General features: G+C 34.7%; 1 protein-coding gene across 1 annotated transcript in view; it reads right to left on the bottom strand.

Annotated features, from left to right (window-relative positions):
* Window positions 1-18030, bottom strand: part of LOC110114728 (lysine--tRNA ligase, chloroplastic/mitochondrial) — a 71837-nt gene that overhangs the window by 40312 nt on the left and 13495 nt on the right. The window contains exons 5-10 of the mRNA XM_020847707.2: window positions 16236-16293; window positions 11429-11497; window positions 9793-9900; window positions 9395-9487; window positions 9082-9186; window positions 1060-1263 (exon numbers count right to left, since the gene is read on the bottom strand). Of these exons, the coding sequence (XP_020703366.1) occupies window positions 1060-1263; window positions 9082-9186; window positions 9395-9487; window positions 9793-9900; window positions 11429-11497; window positions 16236-16293 (637 nt within the window). The remainder of the gene's footprint in view (window positions 1-1059; window positions 1264-9081; window positions 9187-9394; window positions 9488-9792; window positions 9901-11428; window positions 11498-16235; window positions 16294-18030) is intronic.

Below are 18030 nucleotides of genomic sequence, written 5' to 3'. Positions count from 1 at the left end.
AAAAAAAGTATAAAATATTTAAGATACGCGTGTCACGCGTGTCCAATTTGTTTTTAATATTTTTTTAATCGGACACATTTTCGGCGTGTCCGACACGTGTCGGACGAGTGTCGTGTCGGACACTGCACGCCTCTTTGAGGAGAAGTGTCGGTGCATCATAGCTCTCAATAAATGTATGGCTTCCATAGTAGACCTACTCGACAAGAATCCAAATTGATTTTGAGAAATATTAGTATCACACCACAACCCATGCTCCATTACTCGCTCTCGTAGTTTTAAAGTATGACACATTAACTTAATTCATCTATAATTCGCACACTCCTGTGCATCATCTTTATTCTGAAAAAATAGGAATTAACCCACTCATTCTCCACTGATTTGGCATCTTTTGTCTTCAAAACAGTATTAAAAAGTTTAGTAAGCCACGAAATTCCTTCATCTCCTAAGCATTTCCACATCTCTAAAAAAATGTCTAGATAAGATTAAAAAAAAAGTTTTTACATAATATATGGACGCCTATGACTTGGGCATTGTTCATACACATGGTGGTCTACTCTCTGGAGATAATCAACAACCAGCAAACATATGTATTTGCATCTCAACTAATTTATTGAGAATTTAATTAAATTGAAAAAGACAAGTTGTAATTTATTGTGCTCTTCAAGATTTAGGTAGTATTAATGTAATAGAGGTAGTTAGGTGTTAGTTTATAAATAGACAAATTTTGCATATTCAACAGAAAGTTGGCCCTCTTGAAAAATCCAAGGGGAAAAAAATTTCAACAACAAAGTGCAAGTTCATTGCCAAGTTTGCTATTACATGGTATATGATCACCTGAACACATAAGGAATGACAAAAAGAAAAAGAAAGCCACATGCAATGCTTCTAGAGATTTAATATATTGCAATTAATTACTTCAGACCTGAAATCTTGTTCCCACTGTTGTATAGCAAGAAGAATTAACTAGGAACACAAAAAAAAAGAAAAGCAAGTACAACAATTCACAGTAAGTAATTAGTCATAAAATTAGAAGAGGTCTTTACAAGAAAAAAACTTTACTTCATTAAGAACATGACCAACGGATGGACATGCTTGTACCAGAACATCATAATCTTCTTCTGTGGCTTTTAGAATATTTCTCGCAGCCTCTTTAGCAGCCTTAAGATCATTCTTAAACTCTCCGAAGTTGACACCAGTAGCTTCTTTAACAAGATTGTGCATAGTTTCCCTCCTCCAAGGTCGTTGAAAACAAATTTCTGTTCCCTATAAAAACAATGGAAATGAAAGATAAAATTTAAAATCCGGCATAAACAATAAAGCTGTTTATTAAAAAGAACTTATCCATGAAACATTTCTTTCACTTGGCATAATTGATGATTGTTATAAATGACATAGAAGATCTTATCTCTAGTAATAAACATACATTCACCAAAATTTTCTCAGCATTGGTGCATATCTTTTGTATGCATGTTTCAGCTTGAGGGATGGAAAAACAATCTATCTGGATATTTAATAAGCCGAGATACTCAGGAAAATTGCAAGAATGCGCTGATAACTTTTCCTCTCACTAGGATACATAAGGCAAATAAATCCATACATAGCAATTGAATGTTATTAACGATAGAAATCTTCAACTGTACCGGATTACATAGGAGTGCATGCAATATAATACCTGAATGTTGTCCTAGACTCAAGAATGAGGACAGAAGGTAAGGGTTACAAGCAAATGAAGCTAGAGGCCTGCAACATTATTTTCCTACTAAATTTAGAGCATTAGTAGTCCCAACAATATTGCTCAAAACTAAAAATTCACTCAAGTATTGAGTCAATTTGAAATGAATAGAGTCAAGTTATGTGTCAAATTACAAATTCAATTCATTTTGAGACAACTTAGAGCTAAGGGAATCTTACAAAAAATAAATAAAAGCGCTAACTCAATAATATATAAAATAATTTTGCACAACTAGAAATTAGGAAAAACTTCTTGGCATGGTGGTAGCTTGGCTTGTGCTGTTTCTAGTCTTTGGTATTCACATATATTCAGAGTTGGATTCCTTCATGATCTTTTTGCATCATTTATTTCTGCGCTCAAGTCACACGAATTAAAATCCCATAGATCTGACAATCAGCTTTGATCCAGTTCATACCAATTAAATATTACCTAGTAGACATGCAACTGAATTGAACATTTGACAAGCTACTCATAACTTGGCTCAATAAGAATTTGTTTATTTTTATTTGATTAACTAATTAAACAAGCTTAAACATTTTAATAAATACTCAATTGCAAAATGAACAGACTTGAACATCTTATTGGTCAACTCATTCATGATCTTAAACAGTTTTGTCTAAGGCTACGAACAAGCTTGTAAAAAATGCTCAATTAAGAATCAATAAAAAAAACTCAATTAAGGTTTGATATGATGCTTATTACAAAGCTTGGTTAAGGCGATTTCATACATTTAACACATGATTAATTTATTTACTTGATTCAAAGCTCGATTAAGATTCAAAAAAGGTAAATATTAAAATGAAAGACCCAATAGTTAATTACCTTTCCAGATAGCGAGAGAAAGCTTTAGGTTAAGGCTAGTCATCAAATAGATAGATAGTACCTGGTGTATAGTAGCAGTAAAGTTTAGACAATTGAAAATTCAATATTTAAAATTTAAAAAATTTACCACCTTGTACTTAAAGCAGATAGTGGGGGAGTGATGATAGACCTAATCAGGATCTCATAGTTTTATCGTCTCGAGCCATCATGATCACTAGTCTACTCAGTCAGAGGAGATAGTCAACCCAACCTGACAAAAGAATCATTGTCAGCCGCATGGTTTGCTTCGTCCAATGGGATAAATTTGAAGTCACCTTAGCTAACAGAGGGTTTTGTATCAATCAGGCATATCATATTAATTCATTACTGAATGATTTAGCGTCGTTGGGGAACATACGAGCTCCAACTATGACCGTAATTTAATGGTGTCGTTTGGCTGCAAAACCACCCTGTCAGAGGTCCTAATCATAAAAGTGGGTCTTACTGCTTTTCTTGGAAGTAGCTTAAGGGTTTAAATGGTTGGGTCTTACTGCTTTCATTTAAAGTAGCCCGTGAGTTTGAGAAGTTTGAGAAGTTGGGTCTTACAACTTCCATTGAAAGTAGCCAGTAGGTTTAAGAAGTCGAGTCTTACTTCTTATATCAGAAGTAGCTCAAAAGTTTGAGAAGTTGAGTCTTACTGCTTCCATCGGAAGTGCCTTAGGTTTAAAAAAATGAGTCTTACTACTTCTATTAGAAGTAGCTCATATGTTATGGGGGACATGTCATATGTCGTGAGAAGTTTTCCCTAATATTCTAATTATAGTATGACTTACGGCCTCTATTAGAGATTTCTTGTAGAACATAGCTTAGCAGGGATTTAGTTTAGCAGGGCTTTAGCAGTGGATACTTACTTCTGTGCTTTTCACCACCTCGACACCCGTAGTAGTGTTTTACAGTAATAGCTTTGCTTGCTTGTTTGTTTCAGCGCTAGTATTGCCTACAATAGTAGTGTTATAATAGTTTATACTTTCAGCATTTTATTTTTGTTGCTTGTTTTTACATATTGTACTAGTGTTCTGCTTACAGTACTAGTTTTGTTTACCACCCTGTGCTGCCTTTTGTTTTACTTTTTTGTAGGTGTTCATGACTAGTAGTTATAGGAGCTGGAGTTTGCCCGGAGCTTGACCTTGAAGAGTAGGAGTTAGGTTTAGATTTATTAGGATTTTTTTAAGTTTTCTTTGTTTTGTTTTGTTTGGTGTTTTAGTCAGTTTTAAGAGTTTAGTGCTTACTTGGTGTGTGTTGTACTTAGGTTTGTACTCTGTTTAAAATTGTGCAATAAGAGGCGCGCCTCGGAGCAATTTGACCAAAAAACGCCTCGAGGCTTACGCAATTCCGCTCCTGCCAGAGGCGTACGCCTCACCTTGTCTGAGGCGCGCCTCAGAGGCGCAATTGCGCAATTATGAGTGAGGCATACGCCTCATAGAACCGAAAACTTCCGTCCCGCAAGCCTCTGTTCGCGAAACAGACAAACTCCACATATTTCTCTTTTTTGTTTTCCCTTCTTTTAATTCACCTGCCTGTTTTGATCTTCTTCTCTCGTCCTATCAGGTTTCTCTTCCCTTCTCCAATTCTATGCTCATGGCTCCAAGCCGGAGAGACCTGCAACTCACCTCTGCCTATGGCGGCCGCCGGGAAATTGCAATATCGACGAGAGAAGAATCTGGCGATCTCGAGGACGTAAGGCTCCTCGATTCGTTTGAAGATGAGGCGGCGGCGTTAGGAAGAAGAGAGAAAGACGAGGTGTTGGGCTTTGTGATTTTGTTGGTTTTGAGCTAGTGTTTGAGTTTTTATTAGGGTTCTGTTTGGTTTTCGGTTTAATTGGATGAAATGGATTTTATTTCTTTGAATCAAGTTTTTCTATTTATACTGCATTTCATATTTGTATTTTCTTGCTTTTTGTGTTTAAGAGGTGTGTGCGGCAGTTTTTGTTAAGATGATGATGCAGTTTGAGTTGTGGTGGATTTAGGTGTTTTTCTCAATTTGGATTTAGAGAGATTTTGATAGGGTTGAATAGTTATTGTCGTTCACGTCTCGTGAATATGTTTTTGAGCTTCTCTAATGTGCTCAGAATAGGAGTTTCAAGACTTGTTTTCAGATATGCCTTTTGCTTCAATTATTTACTTCTTGATCTTTAGAGGATATTTGATTGCAATACTTATTGCATCTATTTTCTTAATTTTCACTAATTCTACTTATCATTTAGATGTTTTTATTATATGATAGAATCTTGCTATTATTTACCTGTTAAAACCCTTAAATTCTCATTTACGCAATTCTGCATCCGTGAGGCTTACGCCTCACACTGCCTCGAGGTTTACGCCTCGCCTCACGGACGAAAATCGCCTCAAGGTTTAATTACGCAATTTTAAACCTTGGGTTTGTATAGTATGAACATTGTTCAATATTTTTTTTAAAGAAATTTATTAAATCTCAAATTAATTTAGATTAATTAATTAGGTTATTAATTAAATAAAATTAAAGTTTGAATTTTAATTTAAAATTAATTGCTCAACTCATTAGTATAAATTTTAAATATTAAAAATTAAATATATTTCAAAATTACTTAATTATTTAAATTAAGTTTTAAATTTATTATTCAATTAATTTAATTAATTTGAAATTTAATTTTGGTTAGTTTAAATTGATTAATCAATTCAAAAAAAAATTATTTTTAAATCAATTAACGAGTTTAATTAAATGAATTTTAATTTTATTTTTAATTAAAAATTTTGAGTTTAAAATTCATTTTTAACAAATTGAACTTTAATTAATTAAACTAATTAGTAATTTAATTTAAGTGAACTTTTAAATTTAGTTTAAATGGGTTAAATAAATTCTTGTTTAATTATGCCTCTCCAATTTAATTCAGCAATTTCCCGACGCCATTTCAGCAACTTCCTGACGTCCCCTCCCAGCGAGGGGAGGTCGAGAAGACACTTGCCCTTTCTAGTCCATCCAGAAAGATAGAATTCAATGGTCGAGGGCTTCGAGGGATGAATTAACCCTAGTATAGGTTTTTAAGTCCTCCAATTTAGCGATCACGAAACCTGTTAGTAGAATTTTTGCAATTTGGAGTTTTTCTGAAATTTCGGCAGCTTTTCGGATTCCCCTCCCCGCGAGGGAAGGTCAGAAAAGACACTTGCCCTTTCAAGTCCGCTCGATCGGATTATAATCAACGATCGAGGGCTTCAGGGGAAGAATCGACCTCGGTGACGTCTTTTTCTCCTCCAATTGATGATCGTGGCTTCTCCTTCTTATTATGATAACTATTACACTTATATAGATATCCTTCCTCTCACTTACTATTTCAAACAAATAAGAATGCTTGTATGTGCGAAGAAATGGCTCAAGCAAGTGCCGACCGGACTTAGAGGGAGGCGGAGAAGGCACTTGGGATAGGGCCAAATGGTTGGAACAGGAATAGTGGGTCGGTCGGGGCCTGTGTGGGTTTGGTCGAATCAAAGGAGCGGGACAGAGGCGGAAGCCCACAGTTGGGTTCGGCTTCAGGTCAGCGAGGACACAAGCCATGTTGGACTCTTGCGAGCAATCGAGCTGGAGGATCGAAAGCTTCCTCACGTAAAATGGAGCAAACAGAAGATATAGGTCTGCAGTTAAGTGTGTAGGATAGACTTGGTCGGGAATCGGATGGATGAGTTAGTCGAGATCAAAGACAGGCACAAAGGAGGGAAGTCCGTTCATGGAAGGATGCGGACGGAAGGCCTAGTGCCGTTTGATCGGCCCTGAGTACGTGCGAATGGGAGCCAGTGGGAGGGGCGATTCACGCTCTTGTACAGGTGGGTTGTGCGGATTGTCTGCATGCATCTGAGGTCGGGAATGAGAGAGCCGGCGGTTTGTCTTTGCGTGCCAAGGAATTGAGAGAGGTTACTTCTGTTCTTCTATAATTGTGACTGAGTTACGTGGAGAGTGGGATTGTGGGCTAGTGGGATTGTGGGCTAGTGGATTATGGGCTATGGTTAATTAGAGGTCAGCAGAGATGGTTACATAAATCCTTTTTCTCCATTGTGTCCGTCAAGAGTCAAATTCTAATTTCAATTTAATGAAAAAAAGGTCATTTCTAATAATTTCTATGTTTTTTTAGGTTCACTTTTCTTAACATAAGCCAAATCTAATACATCTACTCTCCTAACTTAGTCATCAGAAGGTTGGCATTTTATTTGAACAAACCATATAAAACGACTCTCTCTAATCTTATCTGCCACTGGCGCTAGTCTTACCTTTCACATATATGCTCCTTTCATATTTTGTCACTAAAAGTAATGCATCCATGGACAACAAAGATCTGAATTGGACTTCTTGCACTTATATTATCTCTTCGTTGATCAATCTAATGCATTCTTGAACTTCTTGTACAGTGTTGAATCTAGTCTTGCGGCTGCAGCAAAACAGACTCAAGGAACCTCAAAGATTGCTCCCTATTGAGTGCCAAGGCAGCTCTCTGAACTGAGAAGGGGAGGTTCGACCACTGAAACTTGCAAGCTCAATCACCTGAAAGCAAATTAGGCTACGAACCATCCAGCAAACTAGGGGTGTCAATATTTGACACGACACGACAACCCGACCCGGACCCGACCCGGAAAATCCGGGTTGGACCCGACCCGTTTGATAAACGGGTCGGGTCCGGGTTTGCAGATTCAACCCGTTTGATAAAACGGGTCGGGTCGGGTTGACCCGGCGGGTTGCCGGGTCAACCCGAAAACCCATTTAATTTAAAAAAATGAATTTCCCGCTCAATCCCGCTGCTGCCCGCTGCTGCCCGCTGCCCCTGCCCGCCTGCCCCGCATTTTTTAAGGGATTAGTTATTCTGAGTTTCATTAGATATTTACATAGATTTTAGTACTAATGGAAAAACCTTTATAAATGAGGACATCCAATACAAGCAAATGTGTATACATTCCTGGCTGAATTCGAGTAAACTCAAAAAAAAATTAGGATCGATTGCATGCACTGAAAATTTAAAATTTTGATTTGACTAAATTTGATTTTGAGTTGGCTAAAAATCAAGACTCGACTAAAAATATTTTGATTAAGTCAAGGTCTAGCCAAGCAAAACTCAGATAGTTTAAGTTGGACTAATATGTACTCAACTCAAAACCAGCCCTAAGCATTAGTTTAGTAGATTCATGCTTCTAATAACCAACTTATTTCTGATAAGTCCATATCATTTACTAAGAAGCTACAAGGAGCTTGGTTCATGCCACACTTCACCAGTTAATTGATATGAAGGAGGATATCCATCCCATAACAACATCAAGAAAGAATGATCACCAACAACAAAGAGATGTGATCATTAAATTCAATCTATAAAAGTCTACAACGAGAGAAATTTATTGGGTAATGCAGGATAATGAATTTACTTATGGTTACCGACACATTAAACAAAAAAATTAGTTGGAAATTCAGACTGCAGGCTAACAATATCTACCTATTCAATTTCAGCACGCCATACCATGGTATCGGTGGAAAATGGAATTGAACTTTAAGACCAAGCATCAAATAAATGATAGTAAAGAATATTAAATAAGCTTTTAATACCGTACAATATTTAAGAAAAAAATAGTCATTTCATCATCTTTTAGGATAATGATCAGATACAACGTCACACCAGCTTCATAATTTTCGCATAGTTGTTATCAAATATCATGATCAAGCCTAATCTCGAGCTTTGTTTGGAACAGCTTTTCAATTGCTTACATGATAAGAATAGCAATCAGTAAAAAATAATGTGCATCTGGAAGAAAATTTTTTCGCAATTACTTCAAAATTATGCCATTAAAAAGCTGTTTTTGGATAAGCATTTTTTAAACTATGGCCGAGAAATGAGCTTTACAATAACAACAACACGCCTTTAACCCACTATTTTGGGTCGGTTACGTGAATCTTTTTCTCCAATTGTGAACAATTAAAAGTCAAATTGCTAAGAAAAGAGCATTAAAAAGCCAAAAATGAAAAACTTAAATGCCCAAACAAAGCCTTAGATGATAGAGTTATGTCCACCAACAGGTAAGGTGAGAGGTTCTAATCACTTAGAAAAGACCAAATGAAAAAAAAAATGATAAAATTCACTTTATTAGGAAAAAATATGATGATGCGCCGTGCAAAATCAAAAGATGCTATTAATTTCTAGTGAAGAAGAGATTAAATTAACAGTTAACATTTAAAGACACAAATAGGCCACCCAAGAATGTAAAGATGGAATCAAACACGGGGCAAAAAAGAAAAAGATATATCACAATACAATAAGGCAAATGGTGCAACTCTCTCTCATAACCCATTTTTCTATTTCTTTCTTGCTTCTCGAACCAGTTCCCGTAGGACCTACACTAACATTTCAGAGATCTATGGCACCATATGCCTGATAGTATCCATCACATGATATATCTAATCATTACCAATAAATAGCTAAAGTTTTCTGAAATTCGCTTCTGATGCAGGAAGTATGTGTTGCAAGATAAGCATTAGAATATTACCAGGTAATCAATTTTAAGCTTTCCATGTACTCTGAGTGCGCATCTGGTAATGATTTCCTCCGCCTTGTCCATCATACTTTGATAGTCTGAAAACGCCTCATACATCTATGATCCAAGCTAAAATCAAAAGATATCAGTATCACCAAAATTATCTTATTAACATCAAGGATTGCCTAATTTATAAAGCTAGAACCATCAAAAGTGTAGACTACTTATCATTTTCACCAAGTTAAATTTCCGACAAACCAATTTGCAGTAATCACAATGAGAGACTGAAGCAAAGTGAGCAACAACAATAGTAAATAACAGTGACCTCAATAGTAGTAAATTCAGGATTATGACGTGTGGAGATGCCCTCATTCCGGAAAATTCTTCCTATCTCAAAAACTTTTTCAAATCCCCCAACCTGTCAAATAAACAAAATGAATAATATCGAATAATACACCGAGAAATTTCGATTCACCTTCTGCAGAAATTAGATTAATTTCAGCTGCATTTAAGGTTTATTCATGTCATCTGAGAATAGCATCTAAAAGATATAGCTACTAAATACTTGTTTCTTAAAACATACTGGAGCGGGTTACTGTTGAAGGCATGGAAAGGCTCTCACCCATGTCACATGAGAATAGCAACTAAAAGGTTTTCCATTGCATACTTGTTTCGTGAAAACATGCTAGAGAAAATAGCTGTTGAGGGTAGAAAAGCTCTTACCAACATTCTTTTCAGGTGCAGCTCTGTTGCAATTCTCAAATATAGATTTCTTTCAAGAGAATTATGGTACGTAATAAAGGGCCTGGCCTCTGCACCACCAGCTGCGCCCTGATTATCAATGAAATCTATTAACCAACATTTTCTCTTGGTAACAAGTGAAACGAACACACAGTTACACACAATGATTATGATACCCATCAATATGTGGCAAGCCTAGAGGTAGCCAACAAAACTCACCTCCTAGAATTACCAAAACATAAAAAACTCATAAGCCTAAGAAAATATCACACAAAAATTGTTTACAGGAACATGAAGCATCAAGTTTTATCTATACTAATTTTTGTATTACATAACATTATACTTTCAACAATATGCACTCTACCTTCTAATCAGAAAAAAAAGCGACCAAAGGTTGAGGCACTCAGAAACACAAACAGCACAACACTTCCATATTCAATTGGCAATCGCAAGGCACTTGGATGCTCACATGGGCAGATCATCAATAATACGTTCACCAAAAAGCTGCCCGTGTTCATTTTGTTTAACATAGAATAATTAAATGAGAAACCACTCCATGTATAAGTTGCATTAAGAGAGAACACCCGAGTCCCCTACATGTAAATATACTTTGAATAATATGTCCCCAACCTTCAACTGAGAAATCAAGTGGAAAAGAGTAGAGGTACTTAACGAACACCAACAGCACGAAAGCCTCATAATCAAGAAGCAAGACCAAGTTTTTTGAAATCTCAGATAGAAAGCTTACTAACAATGATTGGAAAAAAATGCCAATTTGGTTTATTTGGTTTGGCATCAAACACAGAATAAAGATATCACTCCATGTATAAGTTAGCTCTGCTATTATAGAGAACACCTTTGTCAGCTCCTAATAAATATCATACTACTACACTATTACAGATGGCTTCATTTCCATTATTTCCAGAAAATAACCAGCTTTAACCAGCTTAAGCAGGGCACATCCATCCATTTTCCTAATCGATGTCAGAATAAGATGATGCAAGAATAACTAGTCTGGCAGCACTCCCCAATGTATTAACACAAATTCTAATCATTGCTACAGATCCCTAAAAAATAAGGTAAGAAGCAGCAAACAGTCCTGCTGTACCTAAGAATCATGTTCTGGGCATGGAGGCTTCTTCAAATATATACCATTAAATTTTTAACAAGAAGCCAGCTTTAAGGATACTGTAAATTGATCTGTTAGAATGTCAGTCAAAGATATTAGTTTGGATGGAATACACACTCAGTAATAACATTATATGATTATCTCAAAAAAAAAAAAAAAAAGTTTCATTAAGTCAAACCTACTTAATGTTAACCCACTAAATGCCCAATTCATTGCAACACCACAATCTTCATAAGATCAGTCCGAGACATTAAAACATATCGATAAAAAAACTATGTTAGATGGTTTAGAACCCTATAAGCTAGGTAGAACCATGCCTGCAACCGAAACATAGATTCCAGTTGAAAAAAAAAATTGTATCCTATCCCAGCCCTAGAATATTGCAAGGTGCATTTAAAAACATAGATATAATACTCAAATAATGAATGTCCCACACAACATGGTAAAATCTCAATAACTAGACAGTGCGAACAGACTTTGCATATGAACCTGTAATACTGGAGTTTCAACTTCAATAAAGCCCCAAGAATCCATGGTTTTTCGGATTTCTGACACAATCTACATAAAGAAATACAAGAAATTATAAATTTATCTCATTAGTAATACATGAAAAAATAAATTAAGAGATTGAAACATTTCATTCCTAACAAAACATCCCAATCTAAAGTAAGCCTACAATTAAAAAAAGGTTCACATGAACTAGTCAAAAGCTTCATAGGAAGATTGTGAACTACTAATAAGCATGTTCATTATTGAACCTTATAGTTCTAATTTGAATGATTAGCATCATCTTGATTTCTTAGGAAAGTCACCCTCACCGAGCATCCCCAATTTGAGAGAAATTCAGGAGTAGCCATTTTCAGAGGTAGATCAGAATTACTTTAACCAAACTCCCTCATGTGCAAATTATACTTCATTTAGATCTAGAGTTAAGACATCCTATGAAGGTAAACCCATAAAATTAATTACCCCTTTCCGCTTGTAGAAGAACACTCTCAATTAAGAAAATAATTTAAGCTCGAATTATAAGCCCATGTTAAATATTTAGGTTTTAAATTAATTTATGGGGAATGGTTGTTTTTATAAAGGTAAACTCAACCAAGATCTCAAATTTCATTATAAGTAAATGAGTTATTGGTTCCCTAGTTTGAAGAATAAACAAATTGCATGTTCAATTGAATTGAATTTTAGACTTTTGCAATAAGTCGCTCTAGATTTCTTTTTCATCCTTTTTTTTTTTTTCATTTCTGGATGAGTAATCCTAAAGTCAAGTTAGTTCAGGGGCTGACCTACCCCTCTTGAGAGGTAATTACGGAACTCCATAACTTAAGCATCTAGCTTATTCAGACAGAAGAATCAATCAAACCCAATTGCAAATGTGGTTGATCAACTGCCTGTTAATTTTGGAACAAGCAAACCGAGAAAGGAGTAGCCTGGTAATAGCATAATCCATAAGTTATGTACAAACTATTCTAAACCCCTTGGCTCGACCTTGGCTTATTGAGGCTAGAGATTTTTTTTTTTTTTTTAATTTCTGTAATCCAATGTGTCAAGTTGCACATCATAATCGACCTTCCAAGCATTATTGAAAGAATTGTTTCGTGTTCTCAACTGCACTCTTTCTTGTGTTGCTTGTTTTGGCATCTTATATGGTGCTTCTTCTCACCCCAACGTAATTACACATGCCTCATGAGAGCATGCCATCCCCATCATTACCATGAACTTTTGGTTCACTTGTTGTCACAGTTGGTTTACTCTTTAATTTTGGATAGCGCTATTGAGCTGACTGATGTGGCTAGGATAGAAATTGTTTGAGTTATCATAGACATTAAAAAGCATGCAAAAATATTGTGTACATATATTAAAATGCATGTATGTTATGTAGTTATATCAAAAAGCACTCAAAGTGCAATGAAAGCATGCCGTCACATTATACAAATACACCAAAAAGCCACATTATACAAATACACCAAAAAGCCTATAGTGCATCATGCAAATGCACTAAAAAATGCATATAACATTTAAAAGAAATGTCAAAATACTAGCATTTGTTCTAACCTAAGTCATCAAAATCCTAAAATTGAGGCCCAAAAATGTCGCATGAGAAAAAAATTAAAATTGAAAAATTAAATTTACATCATTCCAAAAGTCGTACAACACTTATTAGAAAACAAGCAAATATTTTGAAAATTCAGAAAATATTTTTTAACTATAAATTCAAGCTCTAATTTTTACACAACATTCTCGAAAAGGTTGTCTTGCCTACAAGGAAAGTGTGTAAGTAGCACATATCAAATCCAATCCTTCTCTCAAAAAATGGACTCAACAAAGGCTTAAATCCGGATGATAGCTCCATTGACAAAAAATATTAATCAATGGGAACTATATCTATACTACAATTATAAAAGCAGCTTGAATTTTCTTCCATATCAAATCCTAGCCTTCCATTTTAATTACTCAAATTCAATCATAACCTTTCATTTCAATTATTTTAATTATAATTGATTAATAAATATAATTTTATTCCTATCAAATATATTGTATTAATTATCATAATGATATATTAATCCTTCATCTAACAGAAACTCTTCTTCCCTTAAACAATCTTGACCATTCTTAATCATACAAATGGCAAAATCCTATCCATCCATCCCTCAACTTATTAGTATTCATTTTAATTAAACTAATAAATATATTTAATTTTACATTTTATTTTATGTGCATTAATTACAATATATAACTATTCATCACATGTTGTCAATTATTAAATTCAGATTTCCATTTATAAGAATAAATTTTACATTATTATTAACATCTCTTAAAATTAACATCTCCATTTGCAACATTTCATATTCCAAATGGTAACATTCCCCATCCAATTGAAGGAATGCAAAACGGTAGCCAATCGACTGCCTGCCCTCACCTACTAAACATGGATGAAGGAGAAATGCGTTACCATTCCTACACCAACTGAAGTCGGAGATATGTGAAATGCTGGCTATGTCGATCGTCTACCCCATCTACTGCAACCGTAAACCAGAATTAAGTGTAAACCACTCTAATAAATTTTCAACGACAGTCCTCTCGGCTTCCTCTGACCTCTCCGCCTCATTTCAAAATCAATTCGTCCACTCATTTTTATTATATATAATATTGTTGTTTGTTCAGAGGAAACAAATTTCTAAAATTTGATTTATTCTTCTTCTTCTCAGCTCTCTATTTCTCTTCTTTCTCTTTTGTTGTTTTTTTTTTTTTTTTTTTTTTTTTTTTTTTTTTTTTTTTTTTTTTTTACTTCTTTCTCTTTTGTTCCTTCTGAATCGATTTGATGAATAAGAATCAAGAAGAAGTTATTGGTGTCCCTTTCTCAGCATCACAAAGAGTAGAGAGACCTCATCGGCAACAGTTTGTTCGTTCATCTCTGAGTAATTAAGCAATTAATCTCTCTTCTGTTCTCTACTCATCTTTTTTGTTTGAAATTAAGCAGGATTAGGATAGTTTAGTTGTGTGTTAACACTAATGCACTTTTCTTATAGATTGTAGATTTAGCATTTTTTGCTTAATTACACTCTAAGTAATTAATCTTCTTTTGCTCTTTTATAATCATCTTTTTTGATTGAAATTAAAGAGGAATAGGATGGTTTAATCATGTCTTAATACTAATCTGCCCTTCTTATGGATTACATTCAGCTATTTGTTTAATTACTCTCTGAGTGATTAAGGGATTAATATCCTTTTCTTGTTCTAAACTATGTTATTGTTTAAAATTAATTGGCAGGATTGGAATTTATTTTTATCAAATCATTGCTACACCTAATGGCCTTCTAAATAAGGATTTAATTTGATGAAGCTACAGATCCCAACTGCTATTAAATTTTGTCATAATTTCTTCTCATTAACTCCTTTTATCATCTTTTGATTGAAATTTTGTTTAAAACGTGCTTTGACAGATGCTGTAATGGAGCACAGCAAAATCTATGACATACGAAAGGCTATGAGATGCAACTTGGTAGCTGCCATGATGAGGTGCAGAGCGTTTCATCAAGAGAGTTTTTAGGACACTATAGATTCTATCGCCGATGTAATTAGCATCATGCATGAGAGAAAGGTTGTACTAAAGCTATGGAGTGAAGAAGAAGAATGGCAGAGTTGATAGTTAGCCAGAGAAAGAGACCAGAGCTGAACTTTTGCATTTGCATTCATCAAAAAGCTATTACAACCAAGTAAAGTAAAGAAAGGGACAACATGCCCTTAAGCAAGAAAGGGAGAACTACTTATTGTCCTCAAGAATATCAAAAAATTCTTGAGGAATACAACTATTAAAACTATCTCCTATATCCCAAACAAAAGTATCCTCTATTGCTCTTTGAGCACAACAATGAGCAGCCTTGTTGAACCTCCTATATGTATGCACAAATAACACCTAATTTAACAACTTCATCAAACTCCATTTATCCCATTCTTCCTGCTGCTGTTTCCACAATTCCCTATACTTGAAATTCTGCATATACTCAATCACAGAGGCATTATCCCCCTCCACAACAACTCCTTCGAGTTCAAACATCCAATTCATAAGTAACTTATCTATTTAATGAAAAGTCATCATCTCCACCTGTGTACCATCCCAATGGCATATGCTCCAACCAGCTACAATAATCAACTTACCAAAGCTATCACGAATAACAATCCCAATTCCCCCTACATTGGATCTAAGAAGAGCTCCATCCAGAGAGAAAGAGACCAGAGAGAGGTGAAAGAGATGCAACGAGGCGTTGGCTGTTCAGACATAAGAAGGGAGAGAGAGCGGATGCAAAAAATAGATATAAGGGAGAGATAAGCGTGAGATTTAAATTTTATCAAATTTGTTATAATTTTACTTTTCATGTGGTGTCAATCATTATTCTTTCATAGCTTTCACTGTTCGTAAATTTCTTAAAAAAATTCTTTTTTGAAATTATTAGTTGGAGTGGATTTTATATTTTTTATGGCTTTCATAAAAGGGACCAAATTTGGCCTAAACTAATGCTGGTGAGCTGCAAATTTTGAACTTCTGTGTGCTCCTTTGTGCATCACATCCAAGATTTGCATTAGAAAACTCTAGATCCAAAGATATCCTGCGTCACTAGAGTTTCAAGAAAGAAATCCCCGTACTCCCATATATTTCATCTTTTCTACCTCTTCCAGTTACATTTATGATTGAACAATGGCACAATGGCAGCTAATAGAACAAATTTGCTGTTAAATCAAATGTAGTCAATGGTAATATGCGGAAAAATAAGAATATTTTATCCTTTAGTACCTCTGCTCTCATTCTGAAAATATTAGCAACGTCTGGATTTGCAATCATGTCAACATACCTGAATATAAGAAAAAGCACATGTACATGACAATCCTAAAAGAATTTATTTACCACTTTGAGATTCTTGGTGAAGGGAAAATAATAAAAATAAAAAAGATTCAGAGGAATAAATTTTCTGGATGACCACCTCTCTTTAAATGATTGCCGTATATTTGAACTCACTTTTAAAATATAAGAACTCAAAATAATGTGAAAGTGACGGAACTATTGCAGCTAGAGTGCGTATCTATACAGATAACAAAAATGAAAAAACCTGATGCAGAACTATCAACATCATCATCGCCATAATCTGTATTGTCTTTTAGCATGTTTGTTTACATTATCTAATATTCCAGGGTATGAATAGCTTTTATCTATGGTATTATGTTTATCCAGTTCTCGGATCATAATGGTATTCTTCTTCTTCATCATAATTAAGTAATTAATTAATTTACTCATTAGCCTAAAAAGTTGTGTGAGCTTTTAACGGATAACTTTAATCATGCATTAATGAAAGCATGGCTGCTTCCTATTTAATTCGCTCTTCTCAGGATTCCTCTTAACCAATCTATTTCTCTCTCCTCAAGTTCCCTCTCCTCCAGCACCCTCTCTCTACCACTTGATCTCTTTCTCCACTCTCTAGTCCTCAGCAACAACAAGAGATAAAGTGTTGACTACACTGCCCTACTTTATCAGGAAGATGACTACAAAAAAAAATAACAAGCCTTTTATCCCACTACGTGGGGTCAGCTAGATGAATATGTTTTCTTCATTATGCTCTATTAAGAATCAAATTCTCATTTATGTCTAATAAAAAAAGTTCATTTCTATTACTTTATAAGCAAGCCTTTTTAGGTCTACCTCTACTTTATATGTCGGATCTAATATATCTACTCTCTTAATTGAGTCATCGGAAAGCCAACATTTTAAGTGAAGAAATATAACTGCAACACCGTAAAATAAAATAAAGATGGCAGAACAATCGAAAAAACAAAGGTAGTTGGCTTTTAACACAATTACAACAAATGGATTTTTTACAAAACAATGTTGTAATAATAGGTTTTTATTATATAAGGCCAGTCATACTTCAGGATTGAAAAAGCATAAGCTGGGATGCTCCAAAGCAATCCAGGAAGCTTAAACTTCAAAGAAAAAAAAAATTAATGATTCATATTTATGCGTATGATAATAAAATTCTGCAGGAATTGGTTTCTCACAACAGCAGCATTATCATTATCACCATCATAACTAGCATTAACATAACTATTTTTGGTTGACTATATGAATGCTCATCCTCCCTTCATTCCTGGCAAAAATTTGATCCAGACTGAAAAGGTTGTGAAGGATTATGTGAGCCAGCAGTTTGTATATATGACAAGTAACATAACTATATGGTGATTGCAACCTGCTTTAGGATCCTAATGATGTTTGAGAAGACAAAGCAAGTGGCGACATGAAAAGCAGGAAGTTGTTTGCCAATATGCAACATTACATGCAATTCTCTCAGGTAAATTCCCCTGCCTAGGCCTCATAAAATGAACTAGGAGAATAGCAAATCATAACCCTGATGATATTGATATAAAAATCATGAACAGTTCTTGCATACATGCCTCTATCTCGTACAATTCAGAGTTAGGTTCTCCATCAATAGAATCAGATGGAAATTTTGCAAAGTTATAAAAAATGAAAAATTAGCAAATCAGTGTGTCAGACTTTTACATCTGGAGTACTATATTACACCCTCAAAGGACTGAAT

The sequence above is a fragment of the Dendrobium catenatum genome, unplaced genomic scaffold, assembly GCF_001605985.2.
Source record: "Dendrobium catenatum unplaced genomic scaffold, ASM160598v2 fragScaff_scaffold_1516, whole genome shotgun sequence".
NCBI classification, from domain to species: domain Eukaryota; kingdom Viridiplantae; phylum Streptophyta; class Magnoliopsida; order Asparagales; family Orchidaceae; genus Dendrobium; species Dendrobium catenatum.
This window is presented reverse-complemented; position numbering and strand designations above follow the sequence as displayed.